The sequence below is a fragment of the Arctopsyche grandis genome, chromosome 12 (genome assembly GCF_051622035.1).
Source record: "Arctopsyche grandis isolate Sample6627 chromosome 12, ASM5162203v2, whole genome shotgun sequence".
Classification (NCBI taxonomy): domain Eukaryota; kingdom Metazoa; phylum Arthropoda; class Insecta; order Trichoptera; family Hydropsychidae; genus Arctopsyche; species Arctopsyche grandis.
In genome coordinates, this window is record NC_135366.1 from 11,751,499 (window position 1) to 11,776,570 (window position 25,072).

Here is a 25,072-nt window from a genome sequence, read left to right on the forward strand (position 1 = left end):
TGGTACCCTACGTAAAAATAAACGGGAAATTCCTAAAGAATTTTTACCATCGAAACATAGACTTTTACACAGTAGCTTGTTTGGTTTTACATCAACCAAGACATTAGTTTCGTATGTGCCAAAAAAAAAATAAAGCAGTTTTGCTATTGTCTACTCAATTTCATGACAGTGAAGTGAGTAGTCATGAAGAAAAGAAGCCGGAAATAATAATGTTTTATAATAAAACAAAAGGTGCAGTAGATACCGGCGATAAAATGTTTTTATGGAGATGCTGGATATAGCTGCGCTAAATGCATATTTGCTATGGGCGCAGAAATATCCAGAATGGAAGGCGAATAACAGAAGTCGACGAAAATTATTTATTAGAGAACTTAGTTTGGAATTAGCTATGCCCAATATTGTATTTTTTTTATTTACGTTTACTTCTCATTTTTTTTTATCAATTTATGTATTTGTGTATTAAAATTATTATTGTGAAAATAAATACATGAAAAGTACATATAAACATATTTTATTTTATTTGATGAAAAAATTGAATATATTTTTACGCATAGGTTTTGAATCATCGCGTAATTCTGGCGGATGTGGCGTGATTTCTGATCAGCGAGTCGCGGAGTGGGGGCCTAGTGTTCGTCCTCACTTGGAGATGGGCGGCCTTCTGGGATTGTCGTTCACGCGTCTTCAATTTCATGCTTTTTAGATCGTTTTTAGCAGTATATTACCAATATTGATACATATATATTAATTTATATAGATAAGGACTATTACTATAGTCATGAATAGAAGGAAAAATGGTTAAATATTCATATTTATCAGACTTTAAAATCACGAATTTCTAGAACGACTGAGTCGACATCACCGCTGCACGCGTAATTTTTTAGCACCGTAAGGGAAAGGTTAATAAACATATTCTCGATGATTTCCCCAAAATTAATAGTCTGTAGTTCTCCATTTTTTGATTTTTTTTCTCTTTTCTTTTTTTTAAGTCTCAATTCTTAAATGTATTGCTGTTTTTATCGATACATATCTCAACGTGTATACAGCCTGAACGCTAAAATAAATTTTAAATCCTTGACTTTTAATAATTTCTATTTACGTTAGGCCAACATCACGGTGCTGCCATCCATTGAATATCGCCATCCTGTTCCCACACACGTAGTGAGAGTAGGATGCCAATACGCAATAGATGGCAACATCGTGGCGTTGGCACAACTAGAAGAAGGAGTACTACCATTAGGACCGACAAAATTTTTTTCCCAACTTTCCCAGTGGAGTGTATTCTCACTAAAAATTTCCAGTTTTTTAGACCTCTTGTCTTTGATAACATTTCAGCACTTTCCTGTTATTTGGAGCCATATTAATATATTTGACACTTTAAATTATTATAATCATAATTATGTTCTAAATTATTTTGGATTTGCCGCCAAATAAGACCATTGCTTTTGTACCTGATATTAGTAATCAGTTCTGACAGTTGATGAGTTTGGTCACGTTATTGTAAAATGGAAACCTTCTGTAAAAATCTTCCAAAAATTGTAATTATAATTTTCATTTTTAAAATATTACCCAATTTACGTTTATCGAATTTATCGCTTTATAAAAATCTTATCTTTTTATTTTGTCAATCGTTACATAACCTAAAAATATACATATGTGCATATACTATTTACATCGTGTAACTACATGTACAGGAACTTCACGCTCATCTGAATGGATCCCTGAGTGAATCTACTCTGAAGCAATTGCAACGCATTAAGAATGTCGACAACGATGACATTTCCAACTTCAAATTTGACCATTCGAAAAGTACCTCAGAGTATATTTTGTTTTTTATTCCTATCTAAATCTTCTTACATTATCAATAGAATTTTATCAAGATTTTTTTTTCAGGTGTTTTGCTGTTTTTAAAATAGCACAAGCGTTAACAGATACACCAGATGCGGTGAAATTGGCCACTTCGTTAACTCTACAAGAGTTTAACGATGATGGAGTTCTTTACATGGAATTACGTTCTACTCCGAGGAGAAATCCGAAAATGACAAAAGTTCAATACATTCAATCCATGGTGGATGCGATCATGTTTGTTTTATTTTAATCAATAATTCTTTAAAAAATAACAATGAATTTATAAATTTCTTATTATTACAGAGATACTTCAAATTTGATCGAAATGAAAACCTGTGTTCTTACATCTATAGACAGACGTAATACAGTTGAAGAAGCTGAAGAAACAATCATAGCAACTATTGAAATGGCTAAAAAGTATCCTCATATAATAGTCGGAATCGACTTTAGTGGCGATCCCCATATAGGAATATTTGGAGATTTTACGAAAATTTTAGATACCAGTCGATGTGCTGGACTGAAAGTAGGTAATCAGGATATATTAGATTTAAGGATAAACATGAGTTAAATTAAAATTGAACTTAAATTATTTCTAGGTTACAGTGCATGCTGCTGAAATTCCAAATGAAAAAGAGACTTTAGAAATTCTCGAATGGAAACCAGACCGATTAGGTCATGTTACATACAATTCTGAAAGAAACGCTGGTTCAAAACATTTATGGAATGCAATTCTCAAGTCGCAAATTCCAATAGGTGAACATAACACATAATAATAATGATTTTTTTTAAGTTTTTGTTCATACATATATATTATCTTTTAATTTTCAGAACTTTGTCTTACCAGTAATGTAAAATGTGGAACTGTTAAGTCGTATGCTGATCATCATTTTAAACAATTTTTTGAAGCTAAACATCCAATATCACTAGCTGTAAAAATTATTTTATGATACCTCTTGAAATCGTCTTTTAAATTTGTAAATTATCAAATAATTTTCCATTCCTGGTTCCAGACGGACGATAAAGGTGTATTTGGATCAACACTTAGCGAAGAATACGACATATGCGCTAAAACGTTTGACCTGAGCGAGGAACAGTTGTGGAATATATCATATAACGCCATATCGCAAATTTTTGCAAATGATGATATAAAGCAAAACCTGTCATCCAAGTTAATCGAGTTTAAAAACAATAATTTCAAGTCTATGACATAATTAATATTTCAATCTTTAAAATGTAAAGTAAATTGTTTCGATTTTAAAGAAAGCCTTTCACAACAAGATATTTTCAAACTATCAATGCAAATATGAACCATGTAATAGGTTGTATGACAATAAATAAAGTATTAATAATAACCAAATGTTTTATAATTTATAAAATAGGTTATTATGTCGACAGAAAAATCTATGTACATACATATATGATGAAAAATACGTAACTACATGTCACCAAACAAATATCTTAAAATTCCCATTAAGAACTTTCCTTCGTCTTTGAAAGAATCCCGAAAAAAATCAGAAAAAGGCCACTTTTAACACGTTGCTGTGTTTGGAGCTTTGGAATAAAATATTTTTTATACAAGCTATTCCATCTCAACCTTAAAATGGCTACAAAATAAAAGATCATAAATAGCTTGCATATACATTTTAATTCCAACGTAAAACGACATAAAATTCCATATAATTGCATTGTCCATACATTGCTTAATTATGATTTAAAGAAAACAAAGTTTACACTATGTATGTATGTTAATAAAATGAATTCTTTCATTTCCATTTTTTCAAGCAATTTTTGACAATCATGAAAGAAAAAATTCCAAGACTATATATTTAAAAATATTACATTATTTACTTAATATATGTATATTATTTCATTACGACTGTGCTATATGGAACATCTAAATTTTATTAATATTATGCATTCGTAAATATAATTATCATGTATTGTTTCGCAGATTAAACTCAACTATAAAACTTAACAATCGCTAAACGCGTTAATGTAAAAAATAACTCATGATATCTCGCTATCTAAAAAATATTATCGATGATAAGAAGTCCATATATTGGCCGATTAAAATAATTCATGCAATTTGAAAAATAAAAACAAAAGCATTTTCAAAATATCAGAATCAAATGGAATAAAATTAACTGATTCTATCGGTATGTGAAATACCAGTTGCAAATATTATATCGTTAATAACTTACAAGATTAAATCTGAACCTTAAAATAAGTATCAATCCAAAAGTATTACACACGTATGTAAATAAAATATGTTTTTCCATATACTATTAATATATTATACTATCGATATAAATAATATACAATTTCATAGAGATCTAAAAAAATTTTTACAATTCTCCGTCAATTCTTCATATTTTTACTGTATAGTTTCAAAAGTATATTTTCAAAAGTTTTCGAAATCTATAAATCAATGTGAATAAAAACATTTATAATATAATAAGTATTTTCTCTTAAAAATATAAATAAAAATATTTTGATTTAACATGAATTCGAATATAACATTATAGGAATCTTAAATAAGCTGACAGACAACAACTATATTAATATTTTTTCATATCTATCCATCAATATATACAAAATATTTATTTTCATTGTGATCATTAAGTATACTATTCTTATTAGTAAATATACGTAGATTATTCTAATAATTTCCATCTTTTATATTTACATACACAGGCACTCACAATCTACTACATGCATACAACGTTCAAACTAAGCACACTTTGAAAGCTACAGAAAATAAACGGTTGGTAAATTGAAAAAAAAAATCATAATTGCACTTTTATGCTTTAACTAATTCAAATGCGCAAGCACACCAAATAATTTTTGTATTGTCTGAAGAAATCAAACTTTACATATGTATATTGTAGTTGATGAATAAGTAAAAAAACATCCTCAAATTGATATACTAATGTACAAGGTAAGCCGATATATTATATGTACTTCCGACACATTGTAGATTAGAAACTAATTTGCATAAAGATATATTTCACGTAAAATATTTACTCACATTTAACGACATCGTACATTTATTTGCCATAGAACAATGTGATTAAAAATATAACATCTAATAAAATAATTAAAACACATGTGGAAATTCTACAATAGATACATATGTATATGCACAAAGTTATGCCAAAAAAACCTTAATAGATTTAAGATATAAGGACTGCTTAACGTATTAGGTCAAAATAATGAAAATAGACATGTAAAAATACATAGACAAAAACAATCACATAATATTCTGCATAATAAATAAATTATTTCTGCATTTATTCTTGGAATATTTACGATTTGAATTAAAACGCTTTTACTGCAGCTCCATATTTGCAATTACAACATTCTTAACGCCAGTAAAAGTTTTATTCTTACTGATTTCAAAAGTGTTGGGATGCACATGCAATGTTTGAGAGCCCAAATCCAATAGCTCAGTCAACTTACCAGAAATGTGAGCAAATCTATTACTGTTTTCCAGTATTTCGAGTTTTTCCATAGCTGCATCGTACAACTTTATTGTATCATCTTTAAAATCTTTGTTATCGATGATTATCTCCTCAACTTCTTCGTGATGAGAGAGTAACATTTCATTCTCGTCATACTCATCATACTCCAGTTTTTCAAGTTTAACTGGATAATTCTTCGACATAGACAAAAATCCACGATTGGGAGATGTTCCCCCATCATCGATCGGAATATCCATGTAACCCGGAGTCGTGTACCGCCCACCTGGAGTCGGGATTGGACATTCCATCAATGGATAGTTATGATCAGACAAAGGCTGTCCAAACACGGATACATCCTCAACATTAACAATTTCATCTGCTGATTCGTCTAATGAAATAACTGAAAGATGAAAAAGTCGTTAGTATATAAAAAGGACACAAAAAATGCGGAATTTATAAAATTGTAAATACCTCCACTGCTAATTGGCGGTGTTAATGTATGCGCAGACAAAAGCGCTCTCCTTATAGAATTAATAAGTGCATTGTGTGGAACATGACTCGGAGATGTAACCGCTGAGCGTACTTGTGAAGGACTATTTCCTGTTCTCAACGATGGAGCCATAACTAATGCAACCGATAATAAAAGCACCATGAGGCAAGTTGCTGGCTGTGTACTCTTATATCCACTTCCTTTAGTGACTATATTCTATAACAAAAAACATAAAATATATAAATTACTAATCAAAAATGTAATATACATACTTTTTATTTAAATTTTTATGGTGCCATTACAAGTTGCCCCAAAGCAAGACCTATGGTTTTTAAACTTGTACATATGTATATAAATTTATAGATTACTAGTGGTGCTCGGTATTTGTAATATAAACCGATTAAACATGGCCAATCTAATAGTAAAAATTTTATTAAATTTATTTGAATAGTTTTATTTTATTTATATTTATTTGAATATTCATTTGTTCGATGAAGTCACGGACTTACGAACCAACAATAGTTACATACATACATAGTTACAAAGTCTCTTTCGAAATTATATATTAAAAAGAAGATAAAAGATAAATTTGAAAATATTATATATTCAAATAGTGGTGACGGATAGCAGTAGGTAGGTTGGTTACCAATTTTGGTGAGGAAATGTTTTAACAATGAAATAAGATAAATAAGCAAACTCTGATAGGAAACGATCGACTTGGAGTCACAAATATCCAAGTCTGAACAGCAGCACTACAGATTTACTCCGAATAAATTATTTTCAAACGTCAAACCAGGGCTCGAACCCGGAACCTCTCGGTGTTTAGCAATAACGCAACCACCGAGCTATTCAGCATCATAAAAAAAAAATCATACCTGTAACTTTTTCAATTGTGTTGCCAACGATTGATTTTGTGATTGTAAAGCTTTTATTTTTTTCATTAAACTTTGATTTTCTTCGGTGCATTGTTTCACACTAAAAATACATAAATATTACTGCAAATAAGTAAAACAACTCATATTTACATGAATGTATATCAAATAAATACAAGTTAAAAAATTACCGATCTTCGAGGCCATCCACATATTCTTTTTTACGCCTTCTGGAATCTTGTGCAGATATTTTATTCCTTATTTTTCGTCTAATGCGCTTTAATTCACGCTCTTCTAGTCGGGTCAAAGGATAACTGGACGGAAGTGATATTCCTTCCTTGACTAAAAGACGACGCTCCTCGTTGGTAAGTTCCAAACGCGGAAACTGTCCAGTTTTTCTATTCATCTGAACTTCTTCATCCCCCATTCTATCATCGTCGTCATCGTCACTGTGTATTGACCCTCGCTCACTGGTGGAATCGTCTAAAAACACAAACGCATAGCGCATTAGTCATAAAATAACACATCGATGATGAATATTTATGAAGTGAATATGTAAGTCAAAATTCATGAGAACAAACTGTGTGACACCATTGCATTTTTTATTCAAAGAGTGCACCTTTTGCCTATAGCATATTCTAATATGTACATATATGTTACAGTCCAAATGTTCACTCCGGTTCGTTCATGAACATACTAGTTTGTTCATACACGAACTATTGTTTTTAGTTTAAGGTCTAACAGTCAAAAGCTATCTTCAAATAGACTCACCCGGTGTCACGTGAAACCTTCAGCTGTCAAAACTTTTGAGATGTTCTAAAAAAGGAAATCCTAAGGAAACCACATTACAATGTTCCTGCTAATATCAAAAATATTGCAACCCAGGGTAAGCATATATGTGTATGTACATAAAGGATGGGATAAAGGACTGAGTATAGCAATAGTTTGTGCATGAACAAACTATGTAGTTCATTCGTCAATTTGTTCTTTGATGTACACTAAAACTGGCCAGATTGGTTCGTGTATTAACAAACTAATTTGTTCATGAACGAATGGAATATACACTTGGACTATAGCATATGTATATAATACAGCAACACTGTAGATTCAAATATATGTACTGTTGAAATGATATGGAAATAATAAGTAGACAAACCCATAATATATTGTTGATCATCCGAGTCAAAAGTTGCATATACTAGATTATTCTTCTTTCTTTCCATTGCTTGTTTTGATTTTTGTAAAAAGTTAGCAGCAGCTATTTTGATATTTGTGGGATTCTTAAGATCAGTGGCATTAATAATTTTAATTGAACGAAAATCTTTCATATCCTTTATTGTCACGGGCAATAAAATCGAACGTGGATTGCCAGCAATTGGTGCGACTCTAATGATCTTTTTCTGAGTACTCGACACATCTGTACTCTGAACGGTTGGAATATGAGAAGATTGATTTCCAATGATGATTCTCTGTTTGTCATGGCGAGCAGCGGCAATGTTCTTTATGGTCGAAGAATCGTGTTTGCTTATATAATGCTTTTGTATCTTAGGAAGCACCACAGCTGCGGATGTTGGCGTAGATGATTTCCGTTTAAGATTTATTGTATCTGTAATGATTATGACTTAGAATGAAAATGCGATCTATGAATACAAAAATGTTGTGGAATGATAATTAATTTCATGTTAAAATTCATAACATGCAATAATCTATTAAAATTAAGAGAGATATGTAGTTTAATATCACTCAGATTAGTAGTTAAAATGTAAAATTATAACATATAAATAAATCCATCTTTCGTATATTATATAATATACAAAAATTAAAGCTTATTCACAAAATTTTAATAGAAGAAATTAATTTTTTATTATTATTTAGTATTAAGTTCTACTGATACTTGTTAGTTTTATAATACTGTTTGACATTGAATTAGTCTAATCCTTGGCAAGATAATGTTCACAAAATGATAGCCATCTGTATTTTATTGTGATACCAAACATTGGAACAAAACAAACATCTTACTAATCGATTCCAAGAATAAGCATAAATAAGTGTTGCAATAAAAAGACTTACTTTGGAATGTTTGAACAGGTTGTGTATCTTTAACCACATTATTTTGACAACTGCCAATGTCGATCTTGTCCTCATAACATTCAACGGGTGAACCAATATCTGACGACGAGGTACTGGAATGGCTGGGAGATACACTTGGGGGCGGGGAATGGGAAATTGTGGAATTAATGGAATTTTTTAGGTGAACCGAACTAGTGAAAGACGAATTGAGTATATCATCGTCCGGCAGAGTACGGTGCATCATCAGAGGAGAAAGTTGGTGATCAATCATATCGCTAAATATTTAAAAACAATCGCAGAATTAAAACAATTGCTCAATTTCTCAATGTCCTCAATGATAAAATGATCATAAAAATACGCACAAATCAGCATGATCCATGGATAAACCGCTATCACTCCCAGCAAGAGAACTAGCGGTATTGTTCTCTTGCTCATTTACTGCCAGCAGATTTAAGTCGTCCGATGCAGCCAGATCGAATATGCCTCCATCCAGACCGAAAAAGTTATCCAGAAGATCATCGGAGTTCGACGGCCACTCATCATTCTTAAAAAAAAAAATAAGAATCAAATTAATTTTGAACAAAGAAAACGTACATACATATGTATGTATCTTGAAATTTTTAAGCATTATTTATCACTACATATATTGATAAAATATAAGAAACTGAAAAGACTGTCGTGATAAAACAATTACTTTCGTTATCATTTTTTTTTAATACTTTTAGTCAAATTAATTCAAACCTTGACCTTCTACACAGGTCTCCTTATCTTTCCAGACTCAGTGCAAATTCTTATATATTTATATTACATTTGTTGTTTAATTCATAATGTAATTATTTAAGTTCATTTACGACATTTAACCATAATAAAGATATACATAATGCCATATGCATAATATTTAATATACCTATACATGTAAGTTTGACTTGAAGAATCAACATTGTTGCATTGCAAGAACTTCTATAATAATTTTATCAAAATTAAATTCATAAATAAAAACTAACAACAAAGATTGTTTGAACTTTGACTATTGTATCAAATTCATCTCTTGGTTTTTTATACAAATTATACGTGTCAATAGAACTTATATATGAAGTTATATTATAATTTTCTAAATTAAAATATATTTTACGATTGTGTTCGTCATGTAAAATACCTCAATAAGCATTAACATAAAATAAAAAAATATCCTATCACGTATGGTATTATCATTTTTTTAAAACGATAACGCTACATACTAGTGATATTGCATCAAGTGGTTCATGTTTTTAGAAATGGACAGAATTTCATTGTTTTTTAATATATGTATGTAGAATTATAAAACAATATCAAAAACAGCAAATATCGTGAATTTAGAAAGCAGTGCAATAGGAAAACTGCAAGAGCAACACCATGCCAAAATGTATTTCAAACTTTCACGAACATTCTCTTGTCAGTGAAATGGTAAATCGGCTTTATAAACAATACTAATAAAAGCACTGAACCTTTTCATACGGAAATTGTAATTTTTATTTGAATTTTTTTTTAAACAAAAGAACTAATAAAATTAAATATTTGTTTCAAGTATGCATACATACATACATATGCAATATGTACGTATCAATATTTTTTAATTCAACAAATAATAATAAAAAATATATTTATATTATACATATGTATGTATATAACATTTCATAATAAAATATGATTTTTTTAAATATCATTTATTACAAATTTAAACCGTATCGCTACAAATTTTAGGATATCTAATATACAAAGTCGCACTTATGTAAATGCGAATGACTCGTTTTATACCCATGCATAAAAAATATTGATTCGACTTGGCATTTCGAGCCGCAAACATTTTTCTAGAAGTACATAAGTACGCATTTATTACCGGGCCACATATGGAAGACGAATACCGTTATGATCCATACCGTTACGAAATATTTTTAGTTGTGTTCTTTGTCACATACTAACGCTGACATAAACAATCATTAATATTTTCCTATGAAATACGCAAATCGATTACGTTAGCAAAACGTGTTTCCGCCATAGTATATGCACTGCAGCCTGGGGAGAGCACGTGGCGAACGAGCAGATTTGCGCATAACTGCCAAAACCACAATCCAACATGATTCTAATGAGATTTTCCAAATGGTACAATTCAATCAGCAATCAGGAGCATTAATTAGCACGATCGACGTAATGGGTCGGCTGAAATGCCACGTGCAAAACGCGCCACGTGTTGACGCAAACCGATAAAAGCTGACTTAAACAATGTTCCATTGTCCTTTTAACGCTTCACAAAAGTCCTTTGAGGTGTTTGCGAGTTGTTTTGATGACGTTGCATCGAAAACACGTGCGTAGTCGGCCACCATATTGTGAAGTTACGTACCTCCAATAGTGATATGAGATCCATGTTTGATGATGCAGGTGAGATTTTGCACTATTTTGTAGTAGTCATCACACTGCTGGTGATTTTAGACGATGCTCTTGCGTTTTGCGATGACGCTCTGTAGGGCCTTTGGGTTGGTGAGGTGGCCCATGGTGTGGAGCGAAGTTGCCGTGGATGCGAGGGCGTGGACCCAGCTTTTCGGGAGGGTCGTTTGAAGGGTGTTTGAAGATGTTATCAGCGTTATCAGGACCAGAAAAGAGGAGGAAGCTGGTGCGCGCGACCGGCGCTCACCGGCGCTGATGAAGAGCGCCGACCGGCGTCCAAGTAACGGTACCTCTGTTCTTACAGGGGTCCTCAACCTCAGGACTGGGTCGAATTGTACAATTACACAGTCGATGTATTGAATATTCCAATAAGTTTTCATTACTAAATCAATACTAATGAGTTTTTTCTTCAGTGGTATGGAAATAGGACACAAACTAATCCTTATTTAAGTTAGAGAATCAGATTTCATCATTTCTTTCTCCACTTCTAATCATATCTCTAAGCATACAATACTATAACCTCATTTCGAACTTTGAATTTAAGCTCTAGATTCCAATTGGCTGACAACCTTTGTTACGAGCCTTTAACCCTATGACGTCATTTCCAACTAGAATTGTTTAGAAATCCAATAGAAAACAGGTATAAAAATTGTAGCTAATCCAAACAAACTCTAGATTACTACCGCAGAGGATTTAAAGTTTTGTAAAGATGTGTTTAGAGTCTCATATATGTTTAGAGTAATACATATATCTTGCAACAATATACAATAAACAAAAGAAGTCTATTAATGAATGTATTTTTCCAAAACTAGTTTCATCTTCTTCATTGTTGTTGAAATGTAATGCTCACAATCTAAATGCCAAGCCACAATCTTAAATACTCGGCAGTTAGGGATTTCCATCGACAAATTCTGCTATGGTAATAAATTCAGAAATTCCGGTGTCAACCAGTTATTATAAACATTGACACGGATTACACGACCCATGTTCAATGCATTTTTTTTCAATGCTACCCGGAAAGGCTTAGTTGGTAGTATTCTTGTTTATTTTTTACATATTCAAAAAACAACGCCTATCGGCGTATTTCAGGCTCATAGACTTGGCAAAACGCCGATCGGCATTGGTCAGCATTCAAAGGGTTAAATTTACAAAACAATATTGTTCGCATACTATAATATTTATTCTCCCAAACTAAGATATATATTGACTGATTCCATATATATGTAGTGTCACATCCATACTCCTCATATAAATATTTATAATTTTAAAAATCAATTGAAAATCGAATCGAGGTTTCCTGGATGCTGATAATTTCAACCACTTTTATTGCATACATATATGAGCTGTTATATTTGTAAGTGGCATAAGTTGACTTTTCTTCATTTCGAGAAATATTTCGCAAAACATTAAATATAATGTTTTACGTTTAACAATATTTAAACATACTGGTGACCTGTAATACGTTTATTCTGCTTTTCCAAGATTCTGGACATATCAAGTTAAAAGAAGTGATAACAATTTGTGAATCAAGTCAAACATAAATAGTGTTTGTGGAATTGAAAATTGGACTTCCACCTTGGCTCGTATATCTTGCGGTTTCAATTTTAACAATCTCCACTTTAGTAGTAAAAACAAAAACAAAAAAAAGAAAATTCCTAGTAAATATAAAAATTATTCTCCGAAAAGGCAGCAAGGAGTCCCTACTTTTCCTTGTATATAATAAAAACCTTGTCAATTTATTCTTTCATCTCTGCTAATTTCATACAATCACCATAACTAACGATACAATTCGAAATTTAATCCAAAGAAGAAGATTAATTCTAGTTACAAACTAATAAGACTGTTTCAAACTTTCAAACTTTCTTCTACTGTACTGTATTTCATCAAAGCAGTCTACATATCAAAATCATCATCAACTTCATAAACTCGCTGGATATCCAACGACTAAGTTTGGTATCTCATTAATTTCGCTCTCGAACTAATCCGAAAGTTTACCATCCACGATCGAAACACCAAAAAACCATCAAAATAAATGTGAGTTTACAACACCTGATTAATAAGTAAACACACAAACAGATTCTCCTTTCAAGTCGCAGACGGTTTGTACGTGCGAATTGTGATATATTATTAATCAATTATATAATTCACGTCGAATGCGAAACGACCGATATACAAAGAGACGTAAGTAATCAAAAATAACACACACACACACACACACAATGTATAATAATAAATATTTTTATTTCGCACGATAACAGAACGCTGAGCACAATATGTGTATGTAAGTAGCATTGAAATAGCAGTGAAACGCTATGATCCAACACCTCAACGAGCGAGTGTCTTGGAAACGTTGAGGAGGCAAGCGGACCGAAATTGGAGAGCACCTGGATTTTGGAGCAAGTACACGCATAATACGCTGATGAAAGTTGTATAACTGGATCTCGAGACCCCACCAAAACCGAGCACAGACTTACGAATCGTGATTCATTTGGGTCACAGTGCCGTTCCATAAAAGAGAAAGGTTCACCGGCAAGGCGAAACCCCCATAGGCGAACTTCACCGCAAAACCGAGACCCATCCGCTAATTGCAACTACGTAATTGTAACAAGTCTAATTCGTAATGTCGTTTCAATAATAAAAATCTGTCCAAACCATACGCTAATTGGGGCTCGGGTTCAATTTACCTGAAGATCGATTTTAATACAATTTTACCTGGACAAAACATCAAATCATGAAAAATTAAACTTGTTAGCGTTCACTTCAAAACAAGTTAGGTACATATCTAACAAACTATTGTAGGAATTCTGTGTTGTTGAAAAACAAGTTTTCCTGTTTAATAGGCGAGCGAGTAGGTTTTCGGTGAGACACCAAAATAAGAGATCAGATATACTGCAAAGATATGGTACGCGGTAGTTTTTTTTTTTTTTAAGATTGTTTTGCACATTCAAAGAAAACGCTAGCACGCCTAATCTATACCGTCGCGATCCTTAGCAATCATCAACCCCTGTAGTGTTTTCGGTAATATTTTATCCCTCAATTAACACAGGTTGGACATTATAGATAAGGGTGATTCCCATATTTGATAAACTTATCGAAATAAAAAGATTTAACAACGACATGAAGACACGCCTATTACAGCTGGAGTCTACCTAGACGTGCCATGCTGTACTTTTTAGTATGCTCGCACCATAATGCAAGGTCGAATTTATATAATAAGTATATTTATTTCTAAAACTGGAGGAAATGGAGAGAGCAGGTAAACTTCAATAATTCACAAGTATGTACATTCTTACGAAGGATATATTTCGTTTTGTTTATAAATCCATCAAAAATTGAAAGTTAGCAGGAACACATTCCAATTATTAGTTCTCGATTTATTGAAAATTGAATCTATATATTTATAATTCCACGGACAGTAAGGGCTCTTCAACTGCTGTAAAACTTTCAGTTCTTGTGTTGGTTAGTTTGTTCGTTAAATCTGAGAAGTATGCTTGTTAGGTTTGACAGTGATTGCTATATTTGAAGAAATATAGAAGAACCTTGTCGAAATAATAAGATCGTACGAATTAATAAAGACATGAAGATACACCTATCACCGCTGGAGTCTATGTGCGCGTCCGTGCCGCACTTTTGAGTGTGTTCTTACCAGTAAGCTTTCTCGTCTAATTTTTAACACAATAACTCCAAACGTTTACGAGGCATGATCATAAATTGCAATCAAATATTAAATCAGACTCAATTTATCACATAATTGCCAATCATATAGCCGAACCAAGAGCACCCGAATACAAGCTAACTTTTTCGGGAACCTTCGATGTGCCATATGATTGCTAATCATACAGTTCAGGACTAGAGCTGACGGACTTGAGGAGGGTCATCGAATAATTCGATGTCAATCTTCACACGAAAGAATTCCCACGGCAGCATGAGAGAAAGGGAAAGCATGTCTCAAATCGACATCCATTCTGCGAAGAAAACGGTGTTGCGATTACAACAAAAACCTTGATATTTTCATTAATCTGCGGAATCAATTTAGCTAGCGGTAGTATATCTTATATTTTAATCTATAATAAAAAAAATAGCAACGCATTACTGATCACATGCAGTAAATTTAACTTGATAAACAGATAAGCGGAACACAATCACTAAATTTTAAACAGAAAAGATAATCGAAATGAATCTACATATGTATATTCTAGAATCTACCAGACGTGTCGTATTATATAAAAACAAAACCGTGCCAAACCAACATTTACTATGTATGTAGAAGTAATTAAATTGCGGAAACTCAATATAGTTAATTATTATGTAGCATAGATGAGCTTGCTTACTCATTTCAATTTCACTTTTAGAGGATAAATTTAGAGGATGTCTATTCATCGTACCGACCTGCCGTAACGGCTGGCAAAAATAATACAGAGATACTTAAACTGGGTCAAAACGCAACTTGACAAAAGCGTTTTGGCTCTTAATTCCCTACAATGTAGGCCAATTTCAAAAAAGAAGCAAAATAGCGATGAATTTGAATCTAGCGTATATTTTGCTTTTTTTCTTTTGTGAAATGCATCGAAATGCAAGATCATTTAAAGAGAAACGCGTGCCAAATTCCTTCTGCACATTGTTAATACATGCATACATATTTAGATGAATTAGACAGATTGCTTCCATTTTAAATACTGTTCAATGTAAAATTAAACATGAAAATTACAACTGAAAGATAAAGAATATATAAAAAAAAGGACACGATTTCCTATGCAAAACTCACGATTGCAATAAATACTAGTCAACGATAGTCTGAATTATTGCGAAAAGTGTATTGTTTAACTGCAAACTACAAACTGCATTGGCAATTATTTCTCAAAAACATAATATATATTGACATTAACGTACAAAATACTACATACGTATATTGTAATGAATCCAAGTGCAATCGATTTCCATTACTTTTCAACCAATTTATATTTGTAATTTAATTTCAAAGCAAAAAGGTCAACAACTTTACAATATATGTAAGTATAATACACACTCATTTTGAGAGCTTACACATTTCCTAATCAGTAATCATTTATCCATGTACAAATCCGTCTCAAAGTCTACACACGCTAATATTATCAATCATCATATCTTGAGAGTTTATTAACCATGGAGTTTCGTATCATACATACATATATTCAATGATTAAATCTACAAATTATAAAAAAAACATAACTCTGAGAGACATGATGCATATAACAATTTGCAAATTAAATCAGGATCATCTCAGAAGGTTCTCAGCTACAGTAGTAAAGCTATTGCATATCAGTAGAGAGGTCGTGGATTCAAGTCCCAGCCAAATACGCTGCTGGCCAGATCTTATGATTATAAAAAAAAAAAACAGATTGACCGTCATTTCCCATTTTTCTAGCTAAATTATTGTGAGGGATCGAATAAATCGGTATCCTCCCCTTAGTTTCTCGCAAATTCGAGGTATTAGCATCTCGAAATTGGTGAATCTTATAAAATGTTTTGTATGTATTTCTCGCAAATTTGCTGTGTATCAAAAAATTGTTGATTGTCCTATGTTAGATGTCCTATATCCTTTTATGTTTTAAAAATAGTTAGTACTTGTGTACAAATGAATCTAACCATATATGTATGTCACCTTGGGGTAATTCCTGTCATGGCACATAATATGTATGTATGTAATAAATAAATAGAAAAAACAATGAAAAAATTTCTCTAAACCAAAAAAAAAAGAGCATTCCTCCAAGATACAAGGTTCTCCGTGAAAGTAAGGCCAAGCCCAAAATGTCTTATTGGCACGTTGCGTCGGGCCTTGGTACTACAATAGTACAGACTTTCCACACAATCACTCAAAACCAATCAGCAAATATAGAACGAAACCAGATAGACTCCATCTAGCACAGATTAGAACATCGAGAAATGTTGAAAACATACATAGATAGCGTGCGGTTACGAACAAAATCGACTCCATTGTAACAACAAAGATAAGCAGATAAACGGAAAAACTTAAAATATGTAATCAATGTGAGGAGAATCACTGACTCGAAAGTCAATACATTGACGTCCTTAGAGGTCATTGAGATACAAAGATTCCGCCTATGCAAACGACAGACAAACAATATTGCAAATGCACTCGATAATGAGGAAAACGCATCGGAGCGGTGGCCCAGTGCAACGGTATGAAAATAGCGTGTGTTGAAACGCATTGTTCTGCCACTTGGACCGTAGAAGTGCACTATAAACTATTTCTAGATGAATAAAAAATGCGGCAACCATCTCCGATTGCCCAGTTATGACCGATTAAAAGGCGTACGGAAAACTAACAAGGTCAATTAATCGATACACTGGACTATACGTCAACATCGTGACTTACGAGTGTCAACTTGACGATGTCCACTAAATGTAACAACACATTTTTTTTACATCAGTTTATAACAATAGGATCTATAAATTTAGTCCATACACGATTTTTAAATGCATATACCTACCATTTTATCTAAAAGATAACCTCTCCCTAACACCATTCAACGTTTTTTTCTATTATTTGTACAAACCTATACGTGGGTGAGAAGTATGACAAGGGTTGTGGATATAGTGGAGAGAGTGAAGAAATTGGAATGACAATGGGCGGGGTCACATAGCTAAAAGAATGGAAGAAAGGTGGACAAAAGAAATGCGAGAATGGTACCCAAGAGAATGCAAAGGGTAAAAAGGAAGACCACAAGGAAGACGGTTAGATGAAATTAGGAAAATGTGTGAGGTGAGATGGATGAGAGTTGCACAAAACAGACGAGTGGAAGTGTGTTGTGGAGAAGCCTGCATCCAACAGCAGATGGTGAATGGCTGTAAATGATGATGTGTACGTAGCAAAGAATGTCTGAAATTAAGATGGAGAGTATTTGGGCGAATAAACACCGTTTTCAAATCTTCTATTAATGAGTTTTGCTAGTTTTAACTAGAGAGCGGATGTTGATTAGTGCAATATGCTTTTGGGGCGTTATGGCTATTGTTAGCTTCGTAGAAAATCTTTTTTCTTTGCTATATTACATTCAGCACCATTAAAACGTGTATTGTAAATTGCCATCGCTCTAATCGCCATCCAATCCCTAGTTATAACGAGTGGATTCCAAAATTTGACATTGAAGGCTGGAATGCAGCATCAATTCTAATGCAATCAAAGAAGTATGAAACGGAATACGCGAGTGAGTATGACAAGATATTGAAATAGCTATGGGTGGCTCACGCAGCTTAAAGAACGGACGAAAGAAGCGCTAGAAAGGTATCGGAGAGCATGTAAAAGGGTGCAGAAGATGGCCACAAGGGAGATGTGTGGATGAAATATATAATATAAGAAAATAATGTGTGGGATGAGATGGATGAGAGTCGCTCAAAACAGACCAACAAGAAGCCTGTAGAAAATACCTTCATCCTTCAAAAATATATAAAGCAATTCATGGTGATGTCAGAGATAGTGTTACAACAGTCTCTTGGAGACGAAAAATAGCGGAAATATACGATAAATCAAAATAAATTTTTGAATGGAAATCATGACTTGTCACCGGACCCAGAAGGTGCCGCGTATTGTTCAAAAGTTGTAAATGCATTGTTAAAGGTTTGCCGAACCTTTTTTACAAAGGATTTACAACAATGGAACAATGGATAGCACTGTGACTATCCTACCTCTAATCATGACATGCAAGTCTGCCGTGGTTGACGTAATACATATAAAGGTTTACTCCAGCATCAGCAATTTTCCAGATTTATCTTTATATAATAATTTTATTGAATTTCATACGTCTATTCTGATGCACTCCTCCTGCATTAAACAAATCTTTCATTACAACAAAATACTGCTTCCAATCCCGGAAGATTGGTTCAGCACCGGGATTGCGCTGCTGGCTATTTTACATCTCGGGATTCCGGTGCTAGCACCGGGAAATGTTCAATTGCATAATTTCATATTTCAAAAACGTTCAATTGCATAATTTCATATTTCAAAAACGTTCAATTGCATAATTTCATATTTCAAAAACGTTCAATTGCATAATTTCATATTTCAAAAACGTTCAATTGCATTTTGCTAACTCTTGCGATGTTTCACGCAAAAAATACTCCCATATTGGCGTTCTTGTTTTGAGAGTTTAATAAAACACATCTTATAATCACTTTAATTCATTGATACGTTTTTTACAAATAGATTGTACCGTCTAGTAATTATACAACGAAACAATCCACCTAATATAAAAACTGCAATTACATTGACTATGTGTAAAAAAAAAATATCAAACCTATGAATTTTATTCAATAATTAATTTTAATATAGTTTATAGTACTATATATCGAAGAACTGGACATATAAATATTATAATAAAATTTACTTTAAATAATTTACTGATAATCTTCGTACAATTAACAGAAATAACAACATCGAAACGGTCAGAGCAAACAAGTGGGCTATGACTGTCATTGTTCATCCCACCATTGCTCATTACTAAAGAGCGGACCAACTTTGCGCCGTTCTTTGTTCATTGTTCGTCGTGCTTTGTTCATTTTTATGCTCTTTAACTTTGTAGTTTGCCCTGTTTCCTGGAAAATAGACCCAAAACGCCCTATTTCCTAGAAAAAGCACGCTTCCGGTCCTATCTCTACTCATTACATAATGTTGTTTTATGTTTTTTCCTTATTATTTTTGTAAAATATGATATTTTTAAGAATTTTCTGCCAGTACCGTAATCCCGGTATTCATACTAGTTTCAGTACCGGGATTCACGGTACCAGAAAACACCGGGGTGCCGGGATTAGAAGCCTTACAACGAAAGAATAATATGATAATATTATACCAACAGGAATGTGTACGATTGCGGAATGTAACAAAATGTCTAGACAAGGTATAGAATTCAAAGCATTTCCGGATGAACGTGAAAGTAGGTATGTAAAGTTGCATTGTGTGAGCAAAAACTTAAACAAAAAGAATTCTCCCTTAACTTATCGCTTCAACAAAACTCTACCTAGAATTATCCAATCTTCTTACATGAGAACTGTAAACTAATATTGTGCATTAGAACTGAATGAGTAGAAAAAAAGTGACATTCAATACTAAAAGAAACTACAAATCGTCTAGAAATGTCGGGACTATATACTCGTATATAAATTACTGACAATAACATACGTAATCTATGGTCCAAGGTAATTCCCTAAAGTACTTTGATGTAAACATAATGAAATTTGCCCTTGTCTTGTTGTCACTTGGCATACACGAGCTTTTCCGATACATCTTGTTTTCATTCTAAATCGAAGCTTGTCAAACTACATATAGTAACGTATCAATACAAACGAAACTTATACAGTTTCGATGTGAAATCTAGACTACAAAAAAACAATGCATGTATGTTTAAGTTTACATCTAAACGAAATTCAATCAATGAGAAACATCTCGGAACGATTACGTCGACATTTATACCGCTTGTTTTGAATAGTAATTGTTATTTTGAACGAACGATTCGGCGAATCTAGCTTACAAATTCGTACCCATGTATTATACATGGGTTTTTCCAAAGTGCGACGATTTCTATTTGCCAATAAAATCATGTTTCAAATCAGTGTATTTCGATGTTCGTTACATACCTGTCGAGGGCTCAAAGGGTTAACGCACTGAGCTTACGGATCGACGAACCCTCTTCAGTGCGGCATCCAAGTCGTTAAAATTTCGTTTCTACTACAAAACGAATTAAATATGCGTATCATATATTCAGATAAAACCGGTTTCTGTAAAATTATCGTTTACTGTTAAGAGTAATAAGCTTGACTGCCGAATTTAACCGAATTAATTGCACTAATAAGTATACATATTTTAATTTGCGAATAATGAATGCATGTAGAAGTTACCTCAAATGAAAAGTGGTTTAATCAATGATTCAAATTTTATTCGGAATGCTTAATTACTGTATAGTGCAATAGTTGGTTAATGTAATTCTTGAACAATACTCATTCTCAGTATCGTCATCATCATGTATGTACAACCATTCACCATCTACCACTCAGCAGTGGATGAAGACACCTCCAACACGCTTCCTTCCGTTTTGCGCAACTCTCATCCATCTCACTCCACACATTTTCCTAATTTCGTCCACCCATCTTCCATTCTCTGTATCATTCCGTCTATTCTTCTAGCTACGCGACCCGCCCATTTCCATTTCCATCTCTTCAATCTCTCCACTATATCCACTACCCTTGTAATACTTCTCACCCATATATTCCGTTTCCTGTCTCTCCTCGTTATGCCGAGTATTCAGCGTTCATATTTTGCATTTAAACACATACTTATGTGGGGTGAGATGGGTGAAAGTTGCGCAAAACAGAGACGAATCGGAGCGTGTTGGAGAGGCCTTCATCCAGCAGTAGACGGTGAATGAGTGAAAATGGTGATGATATCAGAAGCGGCTTCTCAGTATAGGAAAAAAATCATAAAAATAGTTTTTAAGTTGACTACAATATTTCAAAGTTGTAGTTAACTAGTAATATCTTAACAAATTTTGAATATCTTAAAACCACAGACCTCTTCCTGTAGTTTTCTGTTATACGATGACGTTGTACCCAACGTATCTAACCAAAAATGAATAACATTTAATTAAATCTTTTGTACAATGTATTTAAAATCGTAAAATTATGGTTTTCAAAAGATTGCTGATTTTATCAGCAGAACTTAATTGGTTTTTTAAAAGCTTGTAAAGTTTTTATAACCAGCAGCGTGGACTAATGGTTAGCATAAATGCTTTCGAACATAGTGGTCACGGGTTCGAGTCCTACTAGTTTCTGCTGGCCAGACCTTGATTTGTGACTCTAGGTCGATTGTTTCCTATCAGAGTTGGCCAATTTATCTGATTTTCATTGAAACGGTTCCAACAATTTGTCAACCTTTACCCCTTTCTCGCAATTTTCGAGTTTTCAGCATCTCGAATTTCGCTGAATCGTATAAAAATTTGTCCATAAATTTTTTAGAGTTTAGAAATTCTAAGCATCTCAAAATTTTACAATTTATATAAAAAAAAAATTATTCATAGATGTCCTGTTAAATGATGTTTTGTTAAAATTATTTTATTAATTTTATATCGATGTTTATATTAATATAATTGTCCAGTAAGGGGTTTATATATGAGGCTTCCTGGTATATATATATATGAATGTAAATATAAAATAAGGAATTTTACATAAATTACGTTTTTAGTGTTTTGAATGTCAACATTCATGTAAGATTAAATATTTGTTGAATTAACAATTGAAAGTTCCCATTCATATATGAACACAATAGTGTGAAATTTTAATACATATTGATGCACTTTTTAAACAATATGTAGAAAACACGGTAAACTACACAATTATAATTTGAATAGTATACAATTGTATAGAGTACATACATATATTCATCCACTATGTACAAAATAATACATCAATAATGTAAATAAAAACGTCATAGCTGAAATTTTGCACAGATCGAAATTACATACAATTCGAATAGCAATATATATATATAAAATAAAAAATAAAATATGTATGCAAGTGCAAAGAATGACTCGGCTGTATAAACACTATAATGTACACACGTATGCAAAGTTAATTCGCGTGCGACAATCGCTAGCATACGGCGAAGTTAACCCGGACTCAAACGACAGGCGGCGAGATGCGACAATCGACCCTCGAACCATGTGCAAAAGAGTCACAATCGCATCCCGAGGCGGACGCGAGTGACGCAATGTTGACAGGTGACGGTGCACCGCGCCAAGTGTCGGCGTGTGCCGAGCTGGTCGCGTCTCGGAAACGGGAACGGGAACGGAAACGGGGCCGGAATCGAGACTCACGAGCAGATGGTGGTGCGGAGGAGAGCCGTCCTCTCGCTTCATCAGGAAATCGACGATGTTGGTGATGTCGCCCGCCTCTGCGGACATGATGGGTGGGGGTGGGGGATGGAAGGCGGTGGCTGATGAGTGACGAGGGACGATCAGACTACAGGTCCACCTTGCACCGGCTCCAACGTGGAACTGGTGACGTCACGCGGCGCCACGCTCGCCCACCGGATTGGCGGCTGATGTCGGTCTAGCGGCGAACTGCTTTACCGATTCGTCTATCTTTCGCACCGATAGATGGCACTAGTACACGTCTCGTCCGCTGCTTTGATTCAAATTCAAAATAGCCTTCTATAACCACCATGTCCTATTCGAATGGATGGATTACATATGTAATGTGACGAGTTGATTTTTTTTTTCAAGATACATAATTGTCTTTTGAACATTAGCACTCGTATTTATTTGTTTAGATATTGATGAAAATCAATTTTGCAATCATACAACAGAAGCTTTTTTCAAAAATATTATCTTCATTTCAGAACTATGTACTGATTTGAATCAACCCACAATGTTTAATTCCATTCTGGAGTAAATGATTGATAGGTTTAAATCTTACAAAATATACATATATATTAGTTACATTTCGTTCGTTCATGAACATACTAGTTTGTTCATATATAGGGCTGCCAGGCACAGTGGCGTAGCGAAGGCGGGGGTCCAGGGGGTCTGGACCCCCCCCCCTTGGCGGATCGCGGTCGGCGGCAAAATATCCCACTCCTGTCGCAATTAATCGTTTGTACCATTTTTGGATAGTTTTTTATCACAAATCCATGATAGATTTTTAGGACATAAATATATACTTGAAAATTTCCAATGTTTGCTTCCTGATGGAAAAAGCTCTCAACCATCAAGTGTTTTAAAAAATAAGATAAAGACTTTGGGGGAAATTTACAACCAAGATATATTTTGTGGGCCTTGCATTCTATCTGGAGAGTTGGAAATGTGGTGACAATATATAAGTACTAGTGAAAATCGACCAAAAAACGTACTAGCTGCAATTGCAATTTGCAATCCTTCAATATTCCCCAATATTTACATACTTCTAGCAACTTAAATTCTAGCAACACTTCCGGTGACAACAGCCTCAAGTGAACGGAGCTTTCCCACACTACTTGCTTTATTAAATATTCATAGGGATATAAATGTTAGTGCAGAAAAAATGTTTACAATAAAGACGCGAAAATTGGATCTGTGAATTTCGTCATTTTTTAAAGTATTCATTATTTTTATTTTATTTGTATTTTTTTCATACTATATTTTTATTACGTATTTACTTTATTTTTATATGTTGTGATTTTATATTAATTAACTTATTTTGCCTTTTTTCCTGTCAAAACCCTCCCCTTGACAAAATCCTGGCTACGCCACTGGCCAGGCATCCCGGTGTTCCGGGACTATCCCGGTTTCACGCCTCTGATCCCGAAGTGCGTCCCGACTAGTACTTCCAATCCCGGAAGGTTACTTCGGCACCGGGATGGCGGTGCTGGGAATTTTCAATCTCGGGATCCCGATACGAACACCGGGAAATCAAATACATAAAAAAAAAGTTCAATTTTGCATATTTTCATATTTCAAAAACGTTGAATTGCATTTGGCAAACTCATCCATGTCTAGATTTCTGTAAGATTAAATAAAACACATCCTATGATATAATTAAATAAAGTGAAAAACATCACTTTGTTCATTGATTCGTTTTTTACAAATAGTTTGTAATTGTACCGTCTAGTAATTATTCAACGAAAAAATCCACCTAATATAAAAACTGCAATTACATTAACTTTATGAAAAAAAATATATCACACCTATGAATTTTATTAAATAATTAATTTTAATATAGTTTATAGTACTATATATCGAAGAACTGCACATATAAATATTTAAATATATAATTATAAATATTATATTTAAAATTTAATTTTAGTAATTTAATGATAATCTTCGTACAATTAACAGAAATAACAGCGTCGAAACGTCAGAGCAAACAAATGGACTATGATTGTCATTGCTCAT

At 33.2% G+C, this 25,072-nt stretch overlaps 2 protein-coding genes across 3 annotated transcripts; one reads left to right on the forward strand and one right to left on the reverse strand.

Annotated features, from left to right (window-relative positions):
• The first annotated feature begins 1,090 nt into the window (after window positions 1-1,090).
• Ada (adenosine deaminase-like protein) lies at window positions 1,091-3,199 on the forward strand. Its single transcript, XM_077442891.1, has 7 exons — window positions 1,091-1,535; window positions 1,692-1,816; window positions 1,891-2,079; window positions 2,149-2,368; window positions 2,442-2,598; window positions 2,674-2,774; window positions 2,856-3,199. The coding sequence occupies exons 1-7, from the start codon at window positions 1,503-1,505 to the stop codon at window positions 3,054-3,056; spliced, it is 1,026 nt and encodes a 341-aa protein (XP_077299017.1). The 5' UTR covers window positions 1,091-1,502; the 3' UTR covers window positions 3,057-3,199.
• Window positions 3,099-23,278, reverse strand: LOC143920167 (uncharacterized). Of its 2 annotated transcripts, none has more exons than XM_077442890.1 (8): window positions 11,116-13,412; window positions 9,101-9,282; window positions 8,739-9,013; window positions 7,825-8,274; window positions 6,860-7,151; window positions 6,672-6,771; window positions 5,778-6,012; window positions 3,099-5,706 (listed from the first exon to the last, which is right to left on the reverse strand). In XM_077442890.1, the coding sequence occupies exons 1-8, from the start codon at window positions 11,137-11,139 to the stop codon at window positions 5,174-5,176; spliced, it is 2,091 nt and encodes a 696-aa protein (XP_077299016.1). In that variant the 5' UTR covers window positions 11,140-13,412; the 3' UTR covers window positions 3,099-5,173. The 2 variants fall into 2 exon arrangements, with proteins under 2 accessions (XP_077299016.1, XP_077299015.1); XM_077442889.1 differs by lacking the exon at window positions 11,116-13,412 and adding an exon at window positions 23,018-23,278 and having other exon boundaries at window positions 3,473-5,706.
• Window positions 23,279-25,072: the final 1,794 nt, after the last annotated feature.